The sequence below is a fragment of the Harpia harpyja genome, chromosome 17 (assembly GCF_026419915.1).
Source record: "Harpia harpyja isolate bHarHar1 chromosome 17, bHarHar1 primary haplotype, whole genome shotgun sequence".
Lineage (NCBI taxonomy): Eukaryota > Metazoa > Chordata > Aves > Accipitriformes > Accipitridae > Harpia > Harpia harpyja.
In genome coordinates this window covers 28,493,369-28,518,006 of record NC_068956.1, presented here as the reverse complement: position 1 = coordinate 28,518,006, position 24,638 = coordinate 28,493,369, and the positions used below count along the sequence as shown (strand labels likewise).

The following is a 24,638-nucleotide window of genomic DNA, read 5'->3' as shown; positions in this document are numbered from 1 at the left end:
GGAAGACCACCAACAAACATTTGCCAAAAAAGAAACTTAATGCAAAATCCAGCCAAGCAGCTGAAGGACTTCCACTGGATTGTAGCCCTAGTGCATTTGATGCTGCAATTATGCCGGTACAGGTGATTTCTTGTTTGTTGACTCATTCAGAGTGAACTTCAGTCTGCAAGGCACAGTATTTCTTGGGAACTGGTGAGCATCTCGGGTTTTATTAACATCATTTAATGATGAATTAATTTGAAATCATAGAGTAATTTTATACAAAATCAATGCCTTTGTGTGGGCATATGTGTGTACATGTCTGTACAGCAGCTGTCTATATGTACCACACAAATAGTATCTCTTTACACACTGCGTAGATACCTTCACTCATGCAGACACTTTTTATACAGGAACATAAAATTCACTTCAAGTCAAATCAAAGGTAGTATTTTCTTTTACATTCAGTACTCCAGAACTGATTTGCCTGGTGGGGAGAAGGGAAGGGCATTACACTTGTTTGTGAATTTCACTTTCAAAATGACAAAAACTAATATTAACAATATCGGGCACTGCATGATATATGCTTCCACACAGATCTGTCGATAATGTTTTCAGAAAAGTAATTTCCATTTTTCTTTTTTCAAATAATTATCAAGGTTAATTTAATTTTAATTTTTGAAAGAATTCTGTGTTGAAATAAGAGTGTGAATTGTATTTGGCAGCAATACTGAACAAAAACCAGACCTTCCTCTCCCACCCTTTATAGCGATCCCTTAAATGATACTTCTGTTCTCTCGCAGGCACATTGAAATGAATTATTAAATTTTTTTCAGTGCAGCCCAATTCTAATTTACACATTTACTTTCATGTTGTCCAGTCTTGGCAAATTTTGATTGTTTGGCTGTAAATTCTGCACACATAAACTTTGCTGGCTTTGCCTCCCAGTTCACGTAGATTTATGATAGTAATAGAGGAAGAGAAAGAGAAGCAGGACATGATAATAAACCAGCATGAATTTTTCAGATTATGAGGAATGGACACTTAAAACATAACTGTCAAAAGCAACTGTTATTTTACAGCTGAAGATTTCCTGGTAAATACTCACTTACATACTTTACGTGCCTATAATTTTAGAATATTTAAGTTAATGCCAAGTCCTTCTGTAACCAGAACAAATGCAGAATGAAGACCTTGATATTCAGGGAATATTGAATATTTTTGCTGGCTTGCACTTACAAGACAACCACCTCCCCCCCACCCTGTGGATAGTAATGTTATCCTTCTCTTTCAGAAATACCATTCGTAAAACTGACAACTCTTAGAAGCATTAAAAAACCTGAACAATGTTTCTTAAAAAATACCTGTAATATTCAACTACTGCACAGAGACTATAGTCTGCACAACACCACAGCTTTGCACAGCTACAACTGGTATTCCTCTCTGGAGCTCACAACACTTAAAAAGGACAGAAAAACCTTGTCAAAACTTAACACAGAAGATAAACATAAGCATACAGAGATAAAGTGTCTGGCCCAAGGGTATTCCTAATGCTGCCTCCTATCAGATCACTTGACACAAAATGAAAAGCAGGTACGGAACAGATCTGTGAATAATAATGTAATACATTGATTTGTTTACAAGAGAACTCTGGCTGTATCTGAAATTAATCTGAAAACTGGTAAGTGTACACCGCAGATTTTCTTGAACTGTAAATTATCAAACTTCTTTAGATTTATTTAATGGTCTTAAACATTTCATTCCAATGAATCAATTCCTTTGCTCCCATCAGATCTTGAGTATTGTGTGCAAAGTGCTACACCACTCCAAGACACACATTCTAGTCAATTTAATGCAAATTTTAATAAAGTTTATTCTCATTTCACCTTCAAATGTCCTTCCTGTAGAAACAATATAAGCTTGGAATTCAGCAGCTGCCAGATTTAACGCTTTCGGAACAGCAAAATGGCAATTATATTAGTTTTCACTTTCTTAATAAGGTGTTGCAGAAAAGCTATGTAGTGAGCTGATTTGAGATTCCCTACTGTTTTTAATACACATAAAATGAGATTTGTACTCCGGACACTTCAGGGAGTATCTGTTAGGATATGATCATGTATTGCAGAAAGATAAAATGGGTCTTAGCCTGTTATTTGATAATCATAGGTCAGAACAAGGAAAGAAAAAATATCGGCAAACTTGCTGGCAATTCAAAGTTAAAATGAGTTGATCTCACACATCCTAATTTATGCAATCAAGCAAAACACAACTTCATAACACTTAATATTGGTCATTTAACAATAAGATAGAGAGATTTATATTATATGTTTACATACATTTTGGTCAAGAAAAATCAATATATCAAATAATCCAATCTTATGAATGATACTAATCTTAGATACAATGAGCAATATCCTTAATGTATTTTGCTCAAAGGAACTAAATTATTGGGTTCCAATTTTTATGCTTAAAGGCAGACTGTACAAGCACAAGGACACTGGGATGCACTTCTGCAACCTGAAGGATCAGTCCTCAGTGTCAGCTTCCTGTAGAATGAAGAGTTCAATACATCTGCTTTGCTTATTATGCATTCTACTGAAGTATTTGAGTTTTATTTCTTAATTCTGGTTGAAAGAAATACAAATCTTCCATTAAATAATTCAAGCAATCTGTTTCTTTAGGTGTAAGAACTATTTTTAGTGGTCAAAGACAATGCCTCCAACAGCAAACAGTGTAACCCAACAGAAGCAGAGGCGCAGAGAAAAAGAGTTGGTCTTAGAGTAGAATAGGATTTTTTTTTTAATTTCGAAGGGACCTACAATGATCATCTAGTCCAACTGACCAATTCAGGGCTGACCAAAAGTTAAACCATATTATTAAGGGCAATGTCCAAATGCCTCTTCAGCACTCACAGGCATGGAGCATTGACCACCTCTCCAGGAAGCCTGTTCCAGTGTTTGGCCACCCTCTCGGTAAAGAAATGTGTCCTAATGTCAAGTCTAAACTTCCCCTGACGCAGCTTTGAACCATTCCCACGCGTCCTGGCATTGGATACCAGGGAGAAGAGCTCAGCACCTCCTTCTTCTTGAGGATCCCATAGTGAAACCGTGCCCACTGCAGGGTTTTCTGACCGGGCTGGCTCCAGCGTGGGCTGCAGACCCCAACCGTGGCTGAGCTCTGCTAGCTGCACCCCTGGAAGACACTGCTTCTGTGGCTTAGAAACCAGTCCACACATTCCCAAACTGCTCTGCAGCGTGAATGAAAGCACAGCAACTAGGGACGATTGGCAGATTCATTTCAGAAGCACAGTCCTAATCTAAATGAAAAATGCTAGAATTGGCTCATCTGAAACATCACAAAAGTGAACGTTTTGTTTGCTCTTTGACATAGCTTTTCAAAAAGGGTAAGCCATGAAGCAGGTTATTTTTAACATACTTTTTCTCTAAAAACGTTCTTTAGAAATGCAAGCAAAATCACCGAGGAAGATATTAATGGTCCATCTCATTTGCAAACTCCCCTTTGCTGAGAGAGATGCCTGGTGACTACATTACACAAGAAACATAAAAGCATGAGCACTTTTACTTTGAATCATGGAGGGAAGAAAGAAATTCCTAAAAGCAGACTGCATTGCAGATAGTAAGACAGTGTTTTTACTCTTAGGTGAAGTGGCCTTGTTTTATTCATCTTCACTGATTACTACCATCATCAGTTAAACTTTTGAAAATATGTATTATCTGAGTTTCTCTATGTTTTTATTACTTTTTTTTACATATTCAGTCTTTTTATTACTAACTCCCATAATCCTGGTGTGTTTTGTTCCTCTTGTGTACCACATTCAGGTTTTTCTACAATCCATTTTCCCCTGTGCATGGGGACTGAGTCCAATGAAGAGTGAAAATTTGTAGGCATTTGAGAAATATGCACCACAGCAATAGTCATCCAACTCTGCCTTTCCTGAAAGTTTATTTCATTTTTGCATCCAACTGAACACAGGAATCCTTTATGCCCTCTCCCACCCATGCAGCCAGCACGCTCAACAGCCCGCAAGCACCATCTTCTTCAGAGCAAATGTGATTGACAGCCCTTTGGTGGGTAACATAAGCAGCTTGAAATGTTATTGTTTGGTACAAGTGGTGTGAGATACTGCTTTTTTATTTGCATCTAAGGCTGTTAAGCAGCATCGATATCTCCAGGACTTTTGATAAGTTCGGTTAAGAGTATTGATTTCCATTTTATTATTGTATGTTTGGAGGAACGAAGTGCTGTAGTTTAAACACAAGCAATGACTCATCTAGTCTGGAGGCTTCGATACAGTTGGTTATTTAATCAGGATACTCAAGGGACTAAAAGATGGGCACAGAAATGGATTTTCTCCACAGGTCACTACTTTATTAATTTAACAATGGAGAAGGGGCAACCTTAAGCTCCTTCCCCTCACAGGAGGTATCTCACTGGATCCAGTGTGCAATTAAATGGCTCCCCAGCAGACCAACAGCTCCGAGCTGACCTTCAGCTTCCTCCCAGGCTCAGGCCACCCCTGAACTTCTTCCTCATTTCCCTCTGAAAGGAAATAGCACTACGAAAGCAATGACAATATGTGAAAGGTAAGATTTCCCATTCTCTTTACAGGCATCAGTCACATTGGTGACCTTATTTGTCTCAGGGAGTGCTGCCTTTAGCTTTCATATTTACCTCACTAAGCCACTAATTGTGATACTTACTTCCTCCCTCTTTCACCTTTATAGTTCTCCCATTCTGGTCCCTGGTAGTCCAATATGCCTCTCATGACACAAAACCATTTTCAACACTGTCAGCTTAAGCAAGCATTTGGTTAATACATTGCAAATGGGAAATAAATCCAATACATCTCACAAAAACAGAAACAGAGAAGGTAAAGCAAAATACCATAAAGATGGATATCCTGCAGCCAGGGCAGGTTTAGCTGAGTGTCCCTTACTCTTTCAGGCATACTCTCCTATGGGAGGTTCCCATGTGCCTGAGCACAAATACTTCCTTTTCCTCTCTAGCGGCCCAGTCCCCTGAAAACCATGGAAAACTTCCTTACGCTGAAAAGGGCTGATGTCAAGGAGTGAAATGCTTCCCTCCCTTCCTAACTATACCAGAAGGAAAAAAAAAACAATTTTCTATAGTTTTTCTCTTTCTTGTATCCTTCCAACTCTGCCTGGAACAAAAGAGTTTACCACTGATATAATGAAATTCTCTCATTAAATTACACTAAAAACTACAGCAAACTCTATTATGCTCTAAAGCAAATAGCTTTAACTCCCAATTCCTCTGACAAGGTCTATGTTGTTATAGGGGCTCCTCAGGCCACACTGCTCAGTTCATAACTTCCTTTTTATAGTTGTGATAATTTTTAAAACTGCGGATTTTGCTCCCAGCCCATGGCAGTTTTGCTGCCTTTTCTTCCCTGCTGTTTGCCTGTATACAAGGCAGACAGGGAGCATCCCTTTGCTTGTAGACTCAGTGCTGTGCAAAACTCTAAACATAGGCTGGAACTGAAGAAAGTCATACATTTATTTGTAGTTTTGTTTACAATTACATTCAAAATGATTTTATTTTTTTCTTTTGAATGGAATGGAATGGAATGGAATGGAATGGAATGGAATGGAATAGAATAGAATAGAATAGAATAGAATATTTCAGTTGGAAGGGACTTAGTCATCTAGTCCAACTGCCTGACCAACTCAGGGCTAACCAAAAGTTAAACCATATTATTAAGGGCAATGTCCAAATGCCTCTTAAACACTGACAGGCTTGGGGCATTGACCACCTCTTCAGGAAGCCTGTTCCAGTGTCTGACCACCCTCTCGGTAAAGAAATGTGTCCTAATGTCCAGTCTGAACCTCCCCTGATGCAGCTTTGAACCATTCCCACACGTCCTGGCACTGGATCCCAGGGAGAAGAGCTCAGCACCTCCCTCTCCACGTCCCCTCCTCAGGAAGCTGTAGAGAGCAATGAGGTCACCGCTCATATAAAGAACATTTTATTATTCTCATTTCATGTCATTATTTTCTTCAGTTGAACTATTGTATTTCTTATGTTCGTGTTTGTAAAAATTCCTCTCCCATACAGATTAGTAACATTTACTGAAACTCTTGTGTGTTCATTGATGTCATGCCAAATGAAATCATTGCTCTGTCATCATTCTCCCAAATCTGTATTAAGTTTATAAAAGAAAATGTTGCTTTCTTTGATCATTAAGTTACTGAGTACAACACATTAGAAAAGATTCTACTGCTAAGTTACTTTTGTGAGAGATGTAATAGCATGATACAATAATTCATTAAATATGTAACTTCATGCCATAAAAAGTTACGGTTTTGAAACCTGGGCAATCAGGGGTTTTTTTTATTTTTAGATGACTGATAATTGCCCTGAAATAATTTTCCTATTGTTATATAATGGACAACCTCAGAAACAAAGACTCCTTTTGATCTGACAAGCAATTTTATCTTTTCTGAAGACATTCCCTCATTTCTTTTAAAACAAGTTTTTGGGGTTTTTTTGGATGATAAATATTAAGATGACTGACTGAAATAATTTCTCATCACCTAAACTCTACCTGTATAAGGAAACACTTCTGTATCCTCTTTTTGTTATTCAGACACCAACACTTATGGTTACATTCAAAAGGCTACAATGGACAAAAGCTCTATGTGATTTGTTGGGTGCGAGGCCAACCTGGATGATCTTTCCCATCTGGTGTTCAGGTCTATGGAACAAGCTTCTTTGACATCTTGATTTTGCAGTGCAAATTACTAAAATGTGCACCTGCAACATAGAATTTCCCCATTGATACTACTCCTTTGTATTGCTCCTTTATGTGATGGTAATCAAAGTATCACAACATGCAGAATTGCAGGTGTGTCCTAGCTAGTATTTGCAAACCAAACCACACCAGTTCCGTTGCCTCAATGTGCCTCTTGTTGTATAAATCCTGTTACTGAGAGTCCTCACTCCTAGGTCTTAGCAAGGTCTTGCTCAGAACATCGTCTTCTGTTCTGGCCAAACTGTTTCTCTCCTCCTGAGTTTATGTCGCCAGTTTCAAGTTCCAAGAAAGTCAAGGTCTTGTTATTATTATCCTTGCCTGCATCTTTCAGTTTTCTTTTTTTTTTTTAAATCTACCATTACAGTCTTAGGTTTATCATACCTTTTACTTCTTGACACTCCTACTTGGGAGTTTTTTCCTTTTAAGCCAAGCGTTTCCTTTCCTCTCCCTTACGTCATCTTTTAACTAATTTATTTATATATTCTTTCGCATATGAAATACAAGCCAGGATGCTGAAATCTTAATTTATGCTTTTAGATCTTTGGGATGGATTTTTTTTTTTTGAAACAGAGCAAACTTATGACACAAACATTCTTTTCTGAAAAGGCTCCTAGGATTCCAAGTGCATTATCTCCAATAATGAAAAGTTATTTCAAGGCTTTTCTAAAGCAGAGATATAATTGTTACATTTCCTTGAGTAAGAAATAAAAAATCCTCTGAATTTTTAAATGTAGCTTCTCTTCTGACTGGAACTGTTACAGATTTTCAAAGTCTACAAAAGAGGAAGTGAAGGAATAAAAAAATTATATGAAAACTGTCATTAGCATCCCTTAGTTGGCAGTCACTAAAATTTACAGGCATTTTAAAAAAACACTGCTGCTGTCTGGGATGCTACAATTGTTTCCACATGTGAAAAGCAGTGAATAACAGCCAGAAAGCCTGAAGTTCCAGTTGTGCTAGGCTAAAAATTGCCAATAGTATTTTTCAAAACACCATCAACTGCATTTAGAAACCTGCTAAATTTTACAAGTCAGAAGTACTTAAAATAAAGTCTTTTTTGTTTAGAAATGCCTAACTAGATTGTATTACACAATATCTCAATGAATTCACTAATGAAAAAACAGAAGTCCCAAAGGTCAAGACTAAAAATCCCATAAAGCTCTGGGAAGGCTGCAAACATCATTTCTCTGCATTAACAACCATACTAAGAGCTCTCTGTTCCTATGGTAATTCCTTCACTTCTTCTATAAGGCTCCCAAGGACTGCCTTCCTAACCCTCTCCCTTCCTCCTCCTCTGCGTCAAGAGCTCCAAATGTCCTTTCTGTCCTTTTCCCCTAGTTGTTGTTCACCTGGCTTCCCATGCTGCCATTGCACCTTGGCCTCTCTCCCTCCCTCAAGAAGACAGGAGCTGTGTAAATGCCCATCTTCCCATGCAATTCCATTTCCTCTCCTTCATCCCTCATTTTTATTTCTTTTCTTCAGATGTGAAGAGAAGTTTCTCACCCTGACCTGTTCAGTTAAGCACTACAGCACACGCAGGGCTTTATTCTGGGCAAAAATTGAAGGTACTTTTGGCTTTCCTATTATTTAAAAACAATTTAAAAAAAAAATTCAAACACTCACACGTCACTGATCCATCACCATTTATACCAAGCAGAATGCTGAGCTGAAAGCAGAAGTTAGCTATTCTGCGGCAATGAAGACACTGGTATTATTATACCTTTACATTCCTACAATAGTAAAGCTCCAGATACTGTCCAGGAGCAGAAATGCTACAAAACAGAGAAGGTACTTGTGAAAAAGCTCTTGTTACTTTTCCTCTCCATTGAGGCAGAAGAAGCTTCTAATGTTCATGAAGATCTCCTGGGGGAAGAGACACGGAGCAGTCTCTAGTCTGGACAAAACAGCAAAACTGAGCATCTCTGTCCTTATCCCACAGCCTGGTCTGGAAAGCAGAAGCAGTCAACCTGACCTCCACTCACAGCTCTCAATAGGCCAACGCATCAAGTGAAAAAAGCAGTGGTATTTTTGAGGAAACTGGGGGAGTGAATACTTCTGAAGGACCCGCAACTTTCAAGCTGGGTGACCAAAGGGCTCGTGACTTCTGCTAGCCAGGAAAGGTCACAGAAGCAGAACGAGCCTGGCTTTGCCGGTACCCGCACAGTTGCCGGAAGAAAAGGAAAAACTAACCAGGATGAGAATAAAATACAAGTACCCTAGACTCATTAAGTGCTTTGGGGAGTAATTGGGAGCGAAGCCAAGGAAGTAGCATTGGGCTGCTTCCCATGGTTTTCAGGGAGGCTGATGTCATTTGAATAGCGCACTGCCTCTTACACATAGCAAAATTTTACCCTGTGCCATCAGAAGGGAGAATTTGTTGGGGACCACATCAGGTTTAATACTATTTATTAGCTGCCCTTGCCTTTGGTTTTGTTTAAGACACCATATATGTTTTTAATTGTCATTTTTAGGAGCGCAGAGGCCTTTAAGCATAGGCATCCTATCCATAAAAATGCAACAGTAATATCAGCAGGAGGTTTCGTTGAAACTTTGAAACTTCATCCAGTCTTCTAATTAATTTTTTTTTGTCCGTGTCTAAGAGCTTTAACAGTGCATGCTTACAGCTGGTTTTAACTATGCTTTTTTATTTTAAAAGCTAAATTGCGAGCTTTAAAAATTCACAGTTAAACTTTTTAAAATCAACAATAAATGTATGTAAAGTTTCTGCATGACAAGTTTATTTTGGGAGGGAACGATTTTTTTAAAGAACAACAATTCTTAAATTCTCCCACCTCTTTCATTATTTTTCTGTCCATCAACTGAATTTATCCCTTTTTTAAGAAAAGTGTCTCAAATTATTTCCTTACTCTCCTTCCACTTCAGTTACATTTCCCTCCTCAACGCTGTCCTCTTTCTGTCTTAGGAAATGCTCATACATTTGCTTTGTATTCTGTAAAACTACTACACATTTATACATTTTGTGTAACATTCGGACAAAACTGGCAATATAAGAAATAAAAAAGGGAATGGGAATATTTAGGACAGTATTTAATTTCTGTGACTTGGTGTAAATTACATGCAGCTGGGTTTGGTTGTAGGAAGTGTAGTAAACTATGACCCCGGATAGCAATCTATACATGGTAGGTGCTCAGGACAGCTACTGACCACATCTTTTCAAGCTGCTGACTTTAGGTCAGCAAAGGACCAAGCCCTCAGACAGAGGGGCTTAAACAATGAAGAGCTCCAAAGAGCTAAACTGACAGTCTTGAAAAATTTCCACCTATAATGTAGCAATTTTAAAAAACAACTTCTACATTAACCATTAATTTGTCAAGAATTAAAAACTTATAAAGATAATCCTGAATTAAAACAAAAAAGATGCAATGACTTATGATGGAAGTTAATGTAATCATAAGAGGCACAGACTAATGTAGTTACTGAAAAAGTAGTTGCATTCATGTTATGCTTACAGGTAGCACCATAACATAACATAGCAGAATAAAAGATACAGATGAAAAAGTGCCGATTTTTCTATCTGCCCATAGCAAACATACTTCTTAAAAATGCATTTTTTACAGTGTTTGCCCATTCTAGTTTGAAATGACCCATTTAATGAGGCTTCTACAATTTCTCTTATGAGATTTGTACCATCAAGTTACAGCCTACAGGCCTTAGGAAACTTCTTCTGCCATTAAGCCTGAACTTTCCTGTCTGAATTTGATCCTGTAACTGCTAGTCAACCTGGCATCGGACCAATATTCCTATCTCAGTTGGCATGAGCAACTCTCCACATTCCTGCCTTTCTGCTACACGTCCCCTTTCACTCTGTTATTTTCTGTCAAGCTCTTCAAATCCTGGTCATAAACCAGTCTTCTCTGTCCTCTCATCACTAGGATGCTCTTCTCTGAACTCTCAAATCTCTCTGGTAAGCCAGCACAGAGAATAACACACCATGCTCCTGAGGAAGGTCAACCAAAACATGAGTGAAAGGAGGTCTGTTAGCAACTCTTCATACGCCATGGCAACATGGCCAGTAGTTGACAAGAACTCAGATGATCATAAGCAGATAGTCTTTTGAACTACTGGGACACTGACATCTTTTGATGTAGAAGTAAATAAGTGAAGGTATAAGATCAAGTCTAGAGAACATCATTGTTGTGGAAAATAAACATTATTAATAGCTCAACTAACGAGTAATCTTTACTGCCAAATCTTACACATTTCAGAAAGCCATTACACAGAACATACGCATCATATTTATTTCTACTTATTTGACAATTAAGAACTTCCCCTGTAGGAAAACACAAAAGAAAATGAGGAAAACAGGGAAGCAAACAAGAGAACAGGCCTTCTGAAAGCTTGCAGTAATAAAAGAGGAAAGGGTAGTTAACCATTAAAGAATGCATTTTAGCCGTGACTTTTTTTCTTCTGGTTTATTATTGAAATAAAACATGATCACTGAAGACATTTTTTAATGCTTGGAAGGCAGAACAGACTCAGTAAACCAAAGTATCTAGCACGCGTATTTTGTTCGTGTTTTATAAATATAAAAGTATACAAAATTAAAAGTGCAACTTACAAAATTAAAAGTGTGACTTCGTGTTCTATTTCTGCTTTGTCAAAAAAAAAAATAGCAAAACCATGAGTAAAATCTTTCTGTGTTAATGAAATAAAATGCATTAAGTTAAGAATGTGGTAATATAACATTAGTGGTTTTCTTTTTTATCTGAACAGAAAGTAAATGCTGGCTTATCTCTTTGCTCTCAGCTTCATCTTTCTATCACAAATCATCTGCCTTCTTCCCACCTTAAGAAGGTGCTCTGAGATTTGCAAAGCACATACTCTTCACTACAAATTGTGGTTGTGATGAGGCTCCAACCATCTGCCAGCCTTCAATTTATCCACTGCAGGACACAAGAACTATCTCAGAGAACGGGCAAACCTTCAAAACTAACAGCTGAAAAAGGACTGACAGGGAAGTAGGTAAAACATGTGTACTGAAAGGTGTCGCATATAGTGTTCATGAAGCTTCAGTGTATATTAGAATTTCAGTTTTGGAAACAGGTTATACTGTTACATTTAAAATAAATGTTCTCAGTTATTTTCAGGGTTTAGCTTATAAAGAAATAATTCTGTTTGGATTATTTCCCAGAACGCATTCTTCAAAACTTCACTTTGTTCTTGACATAAATTGAAAACAATAATATAGATATACTGTACACAGGCTTCAAAATGGCATTAAAGAGGCACATTATCAATATGTTTAAAACATTTAGAAAGCTCAGCTTTGCATCTTTCTAAGTGAATGACTAGATACTTAGACTGAGTAATATCTGTTCCAATAAACTGCTGTGTGTGAAATGTTTTGAATAATAGTTAATTTATGCTGAGGTAATGACAGTGTAATATAACTGAAATCTGTGCTAATAGGAAAAAAGAAGCCCCTTCCAGCTATTTCTGTTACAATCAGCTGCAGTAATTTTCACCCCATCTCCCTCTCTCTCTGTCTCTCTCACATAAAAGATTACTTTTAAGTGTATGTTGAAATGCTTGTTGCTAATTTTAAAAATCAATAATTGGTACCTGTCATCCATATGGAAAAAGGCAAAATAACCAGACAATAAAGAAGAAATTTTCATGTACAAGACCTATACTTTATATATTTCTGCGATAAAAGAGAGCAATTGCAGTTAATGATGTTCTTTTTCTATCAGCAAAACATTAAACTCAGTTTGAGTAAGACTCCAGGATGTTCTGATAAAAATGCATATGAAATTTCTAATGTAGATGAGAACTGGCCAAACAATTTATTCCAACTAATACTCAAAGTAGAGCGAGACATTTTTCTGGGCTATGAGTTATTTACAAACCTACCCCAGTATTCCTTTGATGAATGAACTATCTGAAATATTTATCAAACAAGCTGGTTGAAGTCTCACCAGCTAAATAAGTTATGGGCAGTTCTTCAGTTTGAATGCTCAGTGTATGGTTGGTGAGGTACAGTAAGTGGCAGGGCTTAGCGCTGTCTGGATGCCGAGCTTTTTGATCGCAAGTACAATGAATAATAAACAAATCCCAAACCTTCTACTATGACATTTTGGACCAAAAACCCACCTGTATGCCACAATTTGTTTTACTTCCAGGAACTGTGTATTTTCTTGACTATGAAAAGATTCTGAATTCCCATAAATATATAACAGCATGACCCAGGAATGTCATGAACTCAGAGGAGCACAGATTCGCTAAAGTACTGACTACCTGATCATCTCTCATCCATTCATTAACTGGAGATATCATGATCAATCGTTAATCTAACTGTAGATAATTGTTGGAAGCAATGGTAGAAGGATGTTTTAAATTTGGAATCCTATAGATCAGATTATGATTTCTGACTCCTTGTCATAAATGGCTTGTGTTGCTTAGGGTAGGTGCTCCCCAAAAGTTATTTCATAGTGAAATTGGATGCATAGTTAAAATGTTTCAGTTATTCTGCAGTATTCTGAAAGCCCTTTCCCCTGAATGAGAAACAAGACTATACATTGGGCAATTACTGTGTGGTAACTGACCTCATCCAATTTACGCTAATTCCTTATTCAATATTCTGACTTAAGGTGTCTCCTCCTGTATTCAGCGCCTTCTGCAGGAATCTTTGCCTACAGAAATAAATATCTTACCCTCAAAAAATCCCTGTTTTTCTTCTTGATCTACAGAGAGCTATCGTAACAAAGTGACAGCAAGTAAAAACTCTTCCTTTCCCACTTACAGACGAGGATACTGAGCTCTGAAGCTCACTGGAAAGACATAAAAATTATTATAACCATAGATGCTCCCAGAGTGAAACATAAAAATCCATTTAGTTTTCTGTTGATAATCTCTTAATGCATACAAAACAGACTCACAGGCCAAAGAGACTATAAAATAATTAAGGTGGTTTTCCCCAAAACAATATAAATTCAGAAGAAAAATCCCTCTTTTGTATGTCTGGGAAACACAGTATTTGGGAGGGAAGGAGATGTAGACTTTTCAACAAAAATCAACAGGATGCAAATACACATTTCTTAGAGAAGAACAGAGCCCTTAGCATGTAAGAAGAAAAATTTCTACTTTGATGACGACTTTTACCTGAATAACTGTTCTTGCTATACAGATTCCTTCAAATAACTTTGAAAAAAGTGGATATTGATACTACTTGCAGCTTCCTACCTATTTCACCACTTTCACCGTATTCATGCTTAAGCGGGACTGCTCCTAGAAAGGAAGCGAAGACCATCCCTTGTATGGAGGCAATTAAGCACAACCGAACATGTAAGTGGCCAGTGCTGTGGGTACAATTCAATCAAGCAGATCCATAGGGGTGGTTTTGATATTCTTGTCACATCAAAGAAAGAGCGCCCAGAAGAAAAAGATCTAACAAGTTAAAAATGAAATCAGAATAAATAAGAATAACTCCAAGCGAAAGCAAGAACAAGCACATGGTTGCAAGGGCTGGCATTACTTTGAAAGCATTATACAGTGCTATTAGAATAGCGTGTTAATTTTTTCCTCATAAATTTGCCAGGTTCAGGCACCAGGGAAAGGCTAGCATTCCAGCTCCCTTTGTTAAAGATATATCTATCTTGCTGAGTCTTGACAGCCCTATCATGTCAGCCCTCTGTAGTAGCAAAGAGTGTTTCAGCAAGGAGGGGGGAAAAAAGGAAAGGAGAAAAAAAAAAGAAGTGAAAACTGATGTGATCTACTCTGCTTCCTGTGGGCATATTTCACTATAGCAGATCCAGAGGGATGCTTTGTTATTCCTGTCAGATCAAAGAAAGAGATAACAGAAGAAAATATAAGAGGAAAAATAAAACCTAGAAATGAGGGTAACTGAAAAGCACTGCAAGACTACCGCATCATTATGACTTTTCAAATTATTTAAATATGCTAAATATCAAGTCACCACCAAAGAAATAAATATTGCATAGGCCATATGCTCTGTTAGCTGCCAGCAAAACTGTCCTACTAGGATTAGTTTACGGGCGCAGCAACTGCCTGTCAAACACTAGCAATTTTAATCATTTTTCAATTTGCCGTGTGAGTTGCGAGTCTGCTCAGGTATTTTGACAGGTGGCTGCTCGGAACAAATATCGGAGCCCAGCAGCTTCGCACCGCCTTGCTTTCCTACGCCCTTGCAATTCCTGTCGGACTGGGGGGGAAGCGAGCATTTGGTGCAGATGCAGCGGTTGCAGGAAAGTCACCGTACTGCGCTGCTAGGCTGCATTCGCAGCTCAGGTAGAACACAAGGATGACACAAAGTTAGCCTCAAGTCTAGCGCAAACCAGTAGCTGTGTAATATGATGTTTCGCTGGATTTTTCAAAACGTTTCTAACCACAAACAAGCTGAATGTCTAAAAAAAAGTAAACAGAAATCTGGCTATGATTTTAAACAAATAATCAGAAAACCTGAAATAGTACTTTTCTGCACACTAGATGTGCTTTCAGTACTACATGTGATTAATCTATTATGCGCTAACTGCCCACTTAATTATTTTGTGTTTAATCTACATGGTGGTACTGAAAATAATTTTAGCTCTTCTGTTGCATCTTCTAATGACCAGCATAACTGTGCCGTTCCCTTTCAGCCACAGTACTTTGTGTCATTCAGAAAGAAGTTCCTAACTTGAAAAAAAACCCCAACTCTATTGACTATTGAGTGCTCAGATTTCCAGGCATTTGGGAATACTGAGGCTCCTAAAATCTATAGACATTCTGGGAGAAACCAGGGGAGGAACTATATTTTCCTAAAGAAGTGAACCGATAATATCGCAGCACTATAAACAAACTAAAATTCTGACATCGTTCATTATACATTAGCATTCTCAGCATCAACCCCTTGAAGTCAGCCAAATCTGTCCAGTGGAAAGGATTTGGATTATGATGTAAACTAACAGTAAAGACAATTCCAAATAACATCTAATGTCCAATATAACTACTGTTTACATATTAAAAAGAGATACAGGCTTTGTACCAGGGATGTTCTGTCATGTTTCTCCACAGGAGAAGACTGTCATGGTAAAGTTCATTATCAATTACTGCTTTACAAGTACAAGATGAGTTAAGCTGTCATAATTTTCTCAGCCAGCGATCCTGTGCTGTCAAAGAATGTCAATTTTTAATCTGACAAAAGGAAGAAAATTATCTGTTATTCTGACCTCTAATTTCTTGACATTTTAATGCTGTAATTGCTGTGGTTAGTGCTGCAACCATGATTTCACCTGTCAAGTAAGAATGAATCAATATCCTTAAGCTGTTCTTCAAGTTTTAGCTTTCACCTCACTGCTTTTACTTTAAAAAAGGAAAAATTTACAAATAGAATACAAAAGGTTGCAATAAAAAAAAAAAAAGACTAATTCGGGGCTTGAAAAATGTTTATTTTGTTACATATTTTTTGTCCTCCATATTACAATATCAAAACAGTTTTGCAATGTGCAGAGTAAGAGAGACCATTAGAACTGGTAGAACTAGAGAATTTCCCAATTTCTAATCATAAAAGATCTAAACAACAAAATTCAATTTTATACATTCCATGGAGCATTTCAGTCAGAACTTTCATGTTGCCCTCATCGCTACTTGAAATAAATTATAGCGATCAAGTATTTTTTGTGGTATTAGAAAATTAAAAAGTTGTTTGAAAAATCAAAATCAGTATGTTTAAATGAAACCAGTACATTTTACCCATCCAGTGCAGATCTTAAACTGTGGAGGAGTCATTACAGGCGCAGACATATATGATTTCATAGACTTTAGTAATCTAAAACTTAATGCTATCCCAGCACTCCGGTTTCACCCATTATAAATTTGCAAAAAATGAAAATGAAGCAAGCAAGCCAGATGGAGAGTCTTCTACTAAATAGGTCCAAACAGAACAAAAGCACAAGATAGCCATATTTCCAGTGTTAAGAAGCAGAGAGTTCTTAGAGGGCTCCCCCATGCACGTGAGAAAAATGTAAGGAACGGCAGGGATGAGTTATCCCACCATTGAATATATTTTTTTTCTCCAGCTAGAAGGCTACTGAAGTGACTCCTTTGTCATTCTTCACAGAAAGTTAAGGACAACCTATTCCTCAGTGGTTAAGTGAGGTACTCAAGCAAAGGGCGAAAGTGAAAGGGCCAAGGTATAGCATGAACAGGTCACGGGATCTGCCTTTTTAAATGATGTGTTTCAATCAGCTCAGACCTAAATGGGAGGGTTTTTTATTTGGAGCCTTATTTCACTGGACAGGTTCTGGTGGGACTCAATATGAAATTAGTTAATGGCCACAGTTTGAGGAGACTACTGCTGTATTTGAGCCCATTGGTCTGATAATGGCTGCTGCCAATAAAGTTGTATTGATTGGCCTATTTTACAGCCATTTATTGAGAACATTCACCATCTCCTGTGTGACAGAACAAAAATGTTTCAGTTTACTTAGAAAATAAACATCAAGAGCATTTGGGTACTGAGAGATGCATTTTCCTGGATAACCGCAAAGCTGAATTAATTTTAAATTGCAATGTTTCTAAGTTAAGATGCCAGACACCACCACCTGCCACTGTAAAACATACTAAACAATTGTTATCACTATTTTTAAAGGTGCTACTGTTCCTATCCTTTCTGTATTTATAAGTTATCTTCAGGGGCTTTTAAAAGGTCTTTTTGCTTTTAATTTATTTTCTGGAGTATCTAGTAAAAGCCAGAATAAAGTAAAAAAAAAAAAAGCCAACAAACCAATGCATATAGAACATATATACTTGTAACAGAAACATGACATCCAAATACCTGATCTACTAGACCATCAAGATGTCAAATGCTTTATTACTGGCCAGAGAATGTCTGCTAGTTTCATAAATAGAGCTCAGGGAAACAGAAAGCGGCTCTAAATCTGTCTATATTTACAGGTGTATTGTAATTTCTGATTAAAAATGAATAAAAAGTATTTTTTAACCTTTTTATGACAAACCACAAATCACCAAAGTCTGAGATCTCTTGGAGGAGAAAGCATACTATTTTTAAATGCATGCATACAACTTTACATATCTATATATAACAAAAATTAGGAGGATTCATTTTTTCTCGACATGTTGCCTTCTCATTGCTAACAATGAATTTTATTTACTAATCTAACTTGTAGCAATGAAGATAAAGTAGTGCTTTTAGAAGTTTACATGGTGTAAATAGCCTAAGAAGAAGTTTATATGCTATTGACTGACAGGGCATGGGTTAGATGTACAAGTGAGTGAACAAAAACATCTCCGTGAATTTCTTGAAATTTCTGATGACAAGTTATGCATGTAAGTAGAGCCACAGGAGAGCTGAAGAGTCTCATCATGTCATAAGATGTTAAATAAGGTGCACAGACAGACAGATAGACTTCAATCCTACAAGCTGCCCTGCGGGAGTAGACCCTTAAAGTCAAGGCATAGGAGTCTGCCCATGCAAATCAGGACCTTAAGCCATGCAAATCCCTTGTATTCATGGTGCTTGACACCTGTTTTATACTTTAAAAAGCATTGCTCCTTCGTATCGCCAGTTTTGTACCTTACTGACTCTTCTCGTGCTGAAAGGTTTAAATCTGGAAAACCACTACATAGATGTTAACTTTAAATATTTGAGGCAATAGAATCAAAGAAATTCTGGCCATTCTTAAAACTAAACAAATACTAACTGTTTACACAATATAAGCTTTGCAGTGCATGGTGTGAAAATCCAGCTCTAGGAAGCTAGGGGTCTGAATGTTTTTTTAGTTCTGCTCCTCAAAAAGCACCAAATGTAACAAGATGCAACAATGCACTACTAAAAAACAACATGCCAAACCCCAGCATTTAGCTGAATACGAATGCTTTCTAGAATCTCTTTCTCAAATCTGTAGATTTCTGTCTCCAAGACTGGAAAAAAACAAACAAACAAACAAACAAAACCCCATCGCCTGGCAATGTATAAATTATTACTGTTTTGCATACAGCAGATGGCAGCTATCTGCGGGAATGGAAGATTGTGTGTACAGCTTCATCACAGCGGTACTCATCTAGCAGCTGTTGCTTCTTCACACTTTTCACCAAATTTCAATTGTTTTAGCCAATGAATGGATAATATTAGAAAATGATCATTCAAATTAATAGTCTTACTAAAAACAAATACAGTCACTGGAAGGAAACATGTATCAGGATAGTTAGTACAATTTTTTTGTAAATTTACTGATAAATTTAAAATGCTCACTTGTATATATACGCACATGTATATATTTCACACATACATATATACAAACATAAATACTTGTATGCGCAAGAAATAGCAAACATTTTCTATATTAGTAACAGTTTGATTATACTTTACGTGATTAATGCAAAAGTAATCCGAATAATTGCTACTGTCACTCTAGCAAGTATATTCTTTTTCAGATACAAATTCACACCAACATTATCTGACTGAAAAGGTTAGATTTCTTTCCCTATGACTATGATGCAGTTTTTTCTTTCAGCTTTTCAGTTCTACTAAGTGAACTTAACAAAAGTAAATTATAAGAAGCAGAACATATATTACAATATATCCGTTACATTATAATTTCCCATATCAAACTGACCATTAAATAAATATATTAGTAACTTCAAGCAAACAAAATACTTTGGGACATCTGTTTTATTGCTAGTTTTTTAATGCTTGCTTCTGAAGTCACCTAGTGCCTAAGTTCTGAATCAAGTCACACACAACAATTTTCTCCAGCAGTGAAAGATGGAAAAAGTACCATTTCTTGTGAGACGACAGTAGTTTTTAGAACAAAATGGCAGTAAACACCTACCTCCCTGAGGACAGGATCAGTGATACTGTCCAGGTTCACGGAGCCTTCGTACGTCAGGTAGTGGAAAACGTTGAGTGCACGCACTGCTTCTGGTCCTCGTTGCTTGTAGCCAAATATAAGGTCAATCCACTGATGAAGTTGACATGATACAAACTCACTTTCCAGGGCCTGCAAGTGAAATTCAGAGTTAGGAAGTAAATTCCATCTCACAATTTCATGCTTAAATTACATCCTACCTTTTCCTATTAACTGAGGAAACATAATGGGTATCATTACATTTCCTGTTCAGGCTTATTTGATATATTTGAAATCCTTCAAACATTAAAAACCAGAACTAATTATATTGAGAGAAACACTAAAAAGATATCCTTCTTTCCTTCAGCTTTATATCATGCTAATTTTCTTCTCAGCTACTGGGTTTCTCCTAGCTGCAAGGATTTTAATTATTAATTTTTGGGCTTGTCAAATAAGTTAGGTAATTTGTCAAGAAAAACTGATGAAAATGGGAAAACAATTTAAAAAACCCAATCTTCCAACTCATTTTCCAACTAGTTCTAATTAGTCTTAAATCTAAAATGGAAACTTGAGGATTAAAAAGCTGTACCGGCAAAATGAGGTTCTGAACTCTGTGTGTGAATTGTGACTGATTTCTCAAAGGAGAAAAGCATTTTTCACACTCATTTTTGGCATTAGGTTGGTTCACCGGAGAAAACACAGGCTGCAACTCGCTAGTTTAAAAACTGGTTCAAGGATTGCTATTCCGTTGCTCAGCCTATGGAAAGAGATTAATTCTAGATGGAGGAAATGATGATAGTATTACCGTTGAGCCTGATCCAACCAATGTGCCTGTATCAGAAATGACTGGCATCCTTAGGAGATATCTTTGCCTGAACTGGAGCTTTCAGAAGCTGAAGGCATTGCACAGTTTCTCCTTACCTCTACCAGATTACCTATCTTAGTTTCCCATGAGCCCATACCTGGATACACAAGTCATTCTCCTATAAAGACGCGTCATGTATTTAAGATGGCATCCTGGCACACTCGTTCCTTCTTTCCTAATGCTACCTTCAGAGAAGAACGGCGATAAACAGGAACTGGTATTAAAATAAAGATTCATGGTTCATTGACCAAGTTTTTATACGTGTCTTTGCCCAAACTCCGTCACAGTCCTGATTTTGTACAGTGTCATATACCTAGTTCCCTTCAGTCAGGACAAGTGCAGTTCAGTTCTCGGATCTGGCAACTAACTTCCAATTAGTTTGTTAGGAAAAAAAAAAACAAAAAACCAACAACCCAGAATCACAGAATGGCTGAGTTTGGAAGGGACCTCTGGAAATAACGTGGTCCATCCCCAGTGCTCAATCAGGGCCACCTAGAGCCGGCTGCCCAGGACTGTACCTAGATGGCTTTGGAATATCTCCAAGGCTGGAGACTCCGCAACCTCCCTGGGCAACCTGTGCCAGTGCTCGGTCACGCTCACAGTAAAAAAGTGTTTCCTGATGTCCAGAGGGAACCTCCTGTGTCTGAGTGTGTGCCCATTGCCTCTGGTCCTGTCACTGGGCACCACCAAAAAGAGCCTGGCTTGCTCTGAAAAAAAAAAACCCCAGCCTTAATACAATTTATTATGTAAACACCTATGTCAAGCTTACTACTACTCACTGCATATAGGCAGAGCTGGCAGCAACCCTCTATATTACATTATCTAATATTTTTGATTCTCAAAGACTGTGGCTTTTTTTTTTTCTTCCCCTGAGAAATCCTAATTCCTCCATTGTTTCTAGCACAGTGCCACTACTCTGCACAAACACCTTCCAGCTAGGACAGAGTTTCATGTCTGCCCCAGGAAAAGTTCAAATTTTACAGGGGGATAACCTTTGGGAAAAAAATTGTTTTCGTTTTACTCATTTACATCAAAAGGAGGCTGCTTCAGGAATACTCATCGGATATTGTGTGTAGTACCACGCCATGCACTGCCCACCGGCAGCAGCCCCCTGCCCACCCCCAGGAATAGCCACAGACAGGGCAAGCCACACGGGTCTGGCTCCCTGGGAAACCACGCAACCGTTCCTCAGACGTTCTCCCTGCCATGCTCCACGTGGAAGAGGAACTCTGCTTTGGTGGAAAACTGGACCCTTTTCAGTCGAAACCGGTGACTCTTGTTTCTGAGGAAAATGGATGGGAAGGCTCAGGCTTAAGAGCTGACATGGAGCTCAGTTTTCAAGGGCTTAAGTTCGGGATAACATAAAAAGCTATAAAGAAATGTTGCAGAGAACCATATAAAAATTTGTTACTTCCTTTTCAAAATCAGAGGCCATCATATGCAAATTGCAAGTAATATTATTTAAATAGCATTAATACTACTTAATACTAAATACTATTAAACTAATACTATTTGGTTTCAAAGCATGTCTCCCAATCGATAATTAAGAAATGCCAGATCCTGAATTATATTGTATTGTGCGCGTGCAACACGATATAGTCAGCAACTACATTATCCCATATAATCTTTTTCATAGTACTTTTACCTCATTTAGCATGCAGGATGATAGCATGCAAGGATAAAATTAAGTATGCCACAGCAACCATAAATAAAGCATTTCCTAACATTTAAATGCTCAATTTTTAATGTTCCTTTGTACGTAATAAAACTTAAAATAGAATTTAAAGCCTGTTGTCTTTCCATCATCCATCTCTGACCAACTTACAGTGAGCAGCCTAGCCATTCTCTTCCTCCTCCAAACTCTGCATATTTATAAGTTTCTTTTGCATCTGTATCTATTATTTATTAAAAAGTAATTAACAAAAAAAATTGTTAGGCATTTGGTTTGGTCAAAAATAGCATTATTATTTCTAGAATATGGAGAGCATTTCAGGAAAACAGCAAAAATGTTGACGATTTAAGGTGGGACAGTAAATTTGAACATATTTCACCCATTATCTCCTCTAACATCCTCTCTCTGGTGTTAGAATCACAGAATCGTTTGGGTTGGAAGGGACCTTTAAAGATCATCTAGTCCAACCCCCCTGCAATGTGGGAAGAGAGTTTGCCAGTGAAGACTGAGGCAAAAAAGTTGTTGGGTACCTCAGCCTTCTCCTCATCTGTTGCTACCAGTTTGCCAGTCTTGCTCACTGGGGGGGTACACTTTCTTTGACCTCCAAGGTTAGGAGAGCTGGGAGAGTTGAACGCCTATGTTATGTTTCCCTGAGGCAGTTTCTACTTGCATGACCAGCCCTTATTCAGCAGCTTGTCATTCCGGAGAAGGTCTTACTGACCCTGGCAGGTTTGGAGAACTTCTGTTTCACATGGATGAATGGTTCTTAAATAACTTTTAAAATAAACGAGCTACTTTTTAACAGCAGCATGTCACGTCTTTGTCTCCAATTTTTTGAGCGGATTTATTGTACTACGTTTATAGGTCTAATGGTTCTTTAAAGAACCTTGGTGTCCTTAGTCCCTTGGGGAAGAACCTTAGTTTCTTGGGGAAACTTTGGGGAAATTTGTAAGGAGTGAATTTAATTATTTTGAACTATATATTTCTGAACTCCCCACAAAATCGGAAGCCAGAAGAGCTGCTGTGGGGGAGGCTGTGAGGATGTTGGTGGTCACGAGGGGACTAAGAGTGCTGTGCCTGCCAGGCGCTGCGTGGTGGAAGACCGGTGCAGTGGGGGATTTGGAGCAGAGACCGGAGTGGAAGACGGAGAGAGGAGCCAGAGCTGTGAAGCGGAGTCTCGGCCGCGGGATGCGACGATGCGTGGACGTTCACGTCCTCCCCGTCGGGGTGTCCTGTGGCGTACGGCGCTGGGCACAAGCGGTAGGTAGGGTGCACTCAAGAACGGGCCACCAAAAGGCTACCAAGTCCTACCTGGCCCTCGGTGGAGCGAAGGCTCCTGATGTGGGCTTTATAACCTGGGTTCGTTCAGTCAGGATAAAGCTTCTGATGTCAGGTCTGACCTGGTTTGCTGATGTTTCTCCCAAGTCCTTTTGCAACACCACTCATGCGATACTTGCAGAATCCTCTCCCTAATTTGCTCTAATGCACAGGCTGCTCCCCCTCCATGTAAGTGCCTCCTGAAAATTTATGAGCTGTTCCCTGTCAACAGTACATCGTTTGGTTTCTCAAGAATATGCAATGCTCAGTAGGGAATAGGGTGAGGGAATTTTCTGTGTAAAAAATAATTTGTAGGTACAGTAGGAACAACGTACAGAAAACGATAACAATAATATCCTTAAAATAGGCTGGTGATGACCCTAAAGAACAGCATTTTTCAAGAATATTTTGGCTGTAAAGCATTTGGGGGCCTTTAATTTTTTGAGCATATTTTCAATATGAAATATGAGGAAACAATTTTTTTTAGAAAAGCAATAATAATTATTACTTATATAATTATGTAATATTATTTATGGTTTTTAAAGATTCTTACTGTTAAACAGAAATGAGCTAATATCCAGCTTGTTTTCTATTATACTTAAAATGTACAGAAAACCGAGTTTTATTCAGGCACTCTCAAATTGAACTTGTTTGTAGAACCACTGTTACTAGGGCTTCATTTTCAAATAGCAGCATTCCAGTCAGTATTTTTTCATGGGTTTTGTTTTGAGTAAGGATTCTCCCATGTTACAGTTTTCAATGGAATGACTTTTACTGCTAATAGGTAAATCCCAAGCATCATTATATATCTAGCGTATACGTATTTTAAAGTAAAAGTACTGCGGGTTTTGTGTGTTTGCAGGCAAGTGTATGCACACATGTTCCATAGGCTGAAAATCTGACCTGTGGTGGTGTAAAATGTAAATATGTATTAGTAAGATTATGTTTATGTATAAACCAAATAAAGTTAATATGAGCCAAGTCACTGTTTAGTGGCATCGATCACTATAGCTCTTTTCAGACCTTTGTGCAGTATGAACACTGCACACTTTCCTCTCTGCTCATCCAAATTTGATGTTAAAATTATTTTTTACAGCGATTCCAGTAGGAGGCATTAGTCGTTATTTTAATGCACACTGTGTGCCATGTAAAGTCTCAGGAGCTCTGATAAAATAAACTATTCCA

General features: G+C 37.9%; 1 protein-coding gene across 7 annotated transcripts in view; it reads right to left on the bottom strand.

Annotated features, from left to right (window-relative positions):
• NBEA (neurobeachin) overlaps positions 1–24,638 on the bottom strand; it is a 511,508-nt gene that overhangs the window by 31,516 nt on the left and 455,354 nt on the right. For all 7 annotated transcript variants that reach the window (XM_052812195.1, XM_052812196.1, XM_052812200.1 and 4 more), the window contains one exon: positions 19,585–19,752. In XM_052812195.1, coding sequence (XP_052668155.1) covers positions 19,585–19,752 — 168 coding nt within the window. The remainder of the gene's footprint in view (positions 1–19,584; positions 19,753–24,638) is intronic.